The following is a 4,772-nucleotide window of genomic DNA, read 5'->3' on the forward strand; positions in this document are numbered from 1 at the left end:
TTTTACAATTTTTGTAATTTTTCTTCAAATAGGTTAGATCATGTTGAGTCGTGTCATAGGCGTGCCATGTTGGACCTCAAATCACATACCTCTGGTTCATCATGACTTGGGTTAAGTTGATAGAGTATGCTTGCTACAATAATAGATTATGTCAGAATGGTTACTATAAATGAAAAGTTTTAACTCATTCGAGACCTCTATCCTTATCTAATGAAATATTTGTTCTGTTTTTATTTTATATGTAAATGTTGAAAAACAATTACGATTAATAAGGGAAATTTAACCTTCAAAACCATATTTTATGAAGGATGAAATATGAGTTTGAAGACTAAAAAATATGAGTTGTCATAAGAAAGAGATATGATATCAAAGTCTTCAAACCTAAAGGAAGTTGAGAAGCATGGAAATAACCTAGAGGCATTATTTCGGTATTTTTGAACCATTTCCTTTTTTGGAAACGATGAAGATGGCCTGAAACTATTTTAGAGTCTTTTTTGTAAATTGCAAAACATTTCGGGGTTGTTTCACAATTTACAAAAAATTGTGAAAAACACGTTTTTAGCTACCACAGTTGTTATTTTTGTTGAAGCAATCGCCTGCAACGAGGAATATGAAGGTCGTTTGATTTGTAACTCGGGTCATCGAGAAATAAGTCGACGACAGATATGGAGGATACAACGGTGGTCGGTAACGAAATGAATAGGCAATATGGGTCGACAATGAGAGGCAATATGAAAGCAAGGCGACACGTCAATGGCAAGGTAGGTCAGCGATGATAGCAGCGGGCACCCAAGTCAATGGTGGCGATGATGCTACTCTAAACCTTCGGGCTTTAACGAAATTGTTTTGCAAATTTGCAATATAGGGTTTGCAGGTTATAATATTATTTATATCATATAAATTATAAACTAATTTCACATATACCCCTATTTATTTCATCATAACACTTATAGTTTTTATTATTTTCACATATACCCTATATTTTTTAAATTTATAGTTTGCCTCCCATTTATGTTTCCTACATTTTTGAAAAAAAGTTGGTTTCGTGTTTCCATGCTACCTAGAATATGAAGAGGTAAGGATGTGGAAGAATAAGAGAGTATTAAAGCCTTCAAATTTGAAACATTTGAACTTGAGTTATTACATTCAAATAAAATGAGAGAGAGAGAGTTACTTTTGAAACATCACAAGTACCATTATCATCATATTTTTTTTTCACTAAACCATTGATATCGATGATTATTTATGTAGAAATTTTTATCAATTACAATGAAGGGTTTTTGGAGGAATCGGCGATAATGGAAATTAAACCCCATCGTGCAACTATCATTAACAACCAATGACATGTTCCTCGTTATCAATTATGATAGACAATAGAAATAAAGAAATAAATAGGAGGGGATGTAAATGATTGAGAAAGTGAAAAAATTGTAGAGAAAAAAAGAGAGTGGGGGAAAATATATCAAATACAAGAACAAAATAGTTATTTTACTTAATTTATTAATGATAAAAAGATGTATGGTATCTTAAAAATACAAGGTGGTTAGTGCTTTTCAATAATATCTAAAGATTAATATATAATATTTATTCTTTTAATATTAATAGAGGTACTTTCATTTTTAGACTGTTGTTGATACTCTCTGCATCTTAACTTAATTTCAAGAGTGTTCACGGTAATACACTTAATATTTTCAAAATTTTATAATAAACATAATTTGGATTTTAAAAATACACAATTCATATGTGAATAATATCAAGCAATGATTAAGATGCAACAAAAATGTCTTCTATTGAAATAATTTATATTTATTGCATTTTATTTTTAATTTATAAATAATTTCACTAGATGGTCAAATATTATAAAATATAATACATTTATTATAAATTAATAAAATTATTTAAACATTAAAAACAAAATAAATACAATCTATAAGACAAAATATCAATAATACCCTAATAGTGTTTGTTAATCAATATATAAGTTAAAAAAGTGAATTTATAAAGTATTAACAATAAAAGTATTTTTTATTATATTTATTAAATTTATTTAATAATATTTTTAAAAAAATTACTTAATTTTTTATTTAAAATTATTTAGATAAATTTATCTTAAATATTATGAAAAACAAAAAATATCCATATGTTCTATAATTTATTTTAAAAAATTTAATAAAAATATTAAAATACTTCATAATCTTATTTTAAATATTTTATATTTTAACCTTATTTTATATAGTCTAATCTTATCATTATAAAATATAATATATTTATTAGAAATTAATAAAATTATTTAAATATTAAAAAAATACAATTTATAAGACAAAAATGCAAAACAGCTGACAAACCATAATCAGGGGAATTTGTTTCCTCGAGAACGACACACACAGTGGAAGCCGAGGGGACGAGGGGCGAGGCCCGAGGGCCATAGCTACGGCTTGTCTCCGCCGCTGTCAAATCAAACGCGCCAGCTCCCCGAGTAGCGCAGAATGGCAACATGCTTTCCCAGTTTCTCGAATTTGTAACCAAAAGTAGTGTTAGGACTAGGCTCCACCATACTAATGCAACTCGCCTCGATCTCGATGTTTGTCATCTACATTCAATTTTAGGGCCGACGGACACATCGCCCCTTTTCAGGTTCTTTCCGCTTTCTTTCTTTGGAATAATCCCGAGAGAGACAGAGAGAAGGGCCGCCTTTCCCCTGCGCTTCCGTTATTCTTCTTCGTTTTCTACCATTTCCGTCGTGTCAGCGTATTCGTAGTTTTGTGAAAGCAGGGAGATGGCGCTGGAACAAGCTCTGGAAGAGCTGCAACTACTCGAATCGCAGCATCCGAACCGGTTCCACTACCTAAAGCTGGAGCTCAAATCCTTCATATCCTTTCTTCAGTCCCAAACCATTGGTTCCATCGCCGCTCCAGTTCCGCCGGCGTCTTCCACGGCCAGCGATCGAGGTAACTAGCTCCGCTCCTCCCAACTTGTTTCTACTATCTGGAATCTTCTCGTCCTTATTCGTCTTGTCATTGGGTGAACGAACAGCTTCATCAACGGGTAAGAAGAGGAAGAGATGTTCCAGTGGGATGGGGATCAGAATGGTGCAGAAAGTTGAGCGGGCTGATGATGGGGTCGAGGTTGCCATTGAAAGGGCTCGAGCTTGCCTCCGGAAGATTCAGCAGTTCAAAACCAGCTGCTTTCATTGATTATAGTTATCTGTTCCAAATGACTGGTTTTGATTCCTCTTTGCCTTTGTCGGGGTACGTTGTGGAATGGGGCCACACAAGACCTGTTTTCTCTGGGTACTGTATATTTATGTAAGGATGAACATTACTTACTTAAGGAGAGACAAGTAAACAGTCTTCTCCCCAAGAGGTGCACATTTCACTAAGTCAAAAAGCATGTTTTCAAGATTCTCCCAAGCGCAACATTCTCCTTGTATTTTACTATATGCTGATAGATTGTCGCATTTTCTTGGCCAGTTCTCCACCTCTATGGATCAGACTCAGCTGGCAAACCGGCCCTCACCCACCCCGGATGCGCTGCCTCAGGCCAAGCCAACCGGCCCAATCTAGAGGTATGAAAGGGGTTGGCCACTCTGGTTTGTCGAGCAAGTCTACTTGCGTCAATCATGTCCTGTCATTAGCGATAGAATTGCAAATGAACAGAGTCTTTCTCAAATTTAACTCCAAACACAACTCGGATTTGAATACTACTTGTTTAAGTTTATCCATTTGGTTAAATAATCAGGTTTCAAGTTGATTTTTAAACTCATTTGGTAAACAAATTGAATTTGTGGTTTAAGATGCCTTGTTTAGGTTCGAAGAATAAGCTTGTTTATGGGTCATAGCTCGTATAAAGCTAATAATATGTATTTTTTATAATTTATTTTTTGAACTATTAATAAGGTTTAAAATTTGAATATGTTAAATTATATTATTTTTATATGTTAAATTTTAATGTTCAAATACTAAATTTTTAGCGCCTTAAAGCTTGAGCTGCATTTTGACAATTTTATAGTTATTATTTAAGTGTTTAAGTAGACTTGTAAATGGGTCGAGGGATGCGAGCTATTTAGTATTTAACTTGATAAAAATTTGTTCTAATTCATTTATTAAGATAAATTAGTTAAGTTTTAGTTTAATTTTTTGAATTTCGAATAGTAAAGTTTGATTAGTAATTCTTGAACGGCTTCAATTAAAAGTTTGTGAAAATATTCCTTTAAGCTTGTGAATTAGTTTGTTTATAATATATTAATAAATTTATTTATAGTTTTATAAATATATTATTTTAACATAAAATTGTTAAATTTTTATTTATTATAATAATATCATTAAATTTAATATACTTAAATATATATTAATTTATCATATGATATAATATAATATATTAACCATTAAGGCGTTAACCAAACGGTCCAATTCATACAGCTTATTAACAAATAATAGTAGTAATTATCTAAATTAACAAATAGATAATTTATTTAAATTCATAAAACTTTACAAATTATTTTTGAATTTATTTTAGCACAACATTTTTATTTTAATAGTAAAAATGAGAAAATAGAAAAAGAACTAATTTTTATGATTTTAATATAATTTATTATTATAATAATAAAATGATATAGCACTAATCTAAATAATTTTAATGCAACTTAATGATAAAAGTGAAATGAATATTGATTTATATTTTATTTATACATGTTTGTTACTTTACGACATTAATTTATCTTTTTATTTATTTATTTAAAGTCTTTTAAATAGTTTTTAATTGATAAAAGTTTA

General features: G+C 30.6%; 1 protein-coding gene across 1 annotated transcript; it reads left to right on the forward strand.

The window, feature by feature from the left end:
• Window positions 1-2,368: 2,368 nt before the first annotated feature.
• Window positions 2,369-3,434, forward strand: LOC127804651 (uncharacterized). The gene is made up of 2 exons (XM_052341553.1): window positions 2,369-2,948; window positions 3,034-3,434. The coding sequence occupies exons 1-2, from the start codon at window positions 2,777-2,779 to the stop codon at window positions 3,192-3,194; spliced, it is 333 nt and encodes a 110-aa protein (XP_052197513.1). The 5' UTR covers window positions 2,369-2,776; the 3' UTR covers window positions 3,195-3,434.
• The last annotated feature ends 1,338 nt before the right edge of the window (window positions 3,435-4,772 follow it).

This window comes from Diospyros lotus, chromosome 6 (assembly GCF_014633365.1).
Source record: "Diospyros lotus cultivar Yz01 chromosome 6, ASM1463336v1, whole genome shotgun sequence".
Lineage (NCBI taxonomy): Eukaryota > Viridiplantae > Streptophyta > Magnoliopsida > Ericales > Ebenaceae > Diospyros > Diospyros lotus.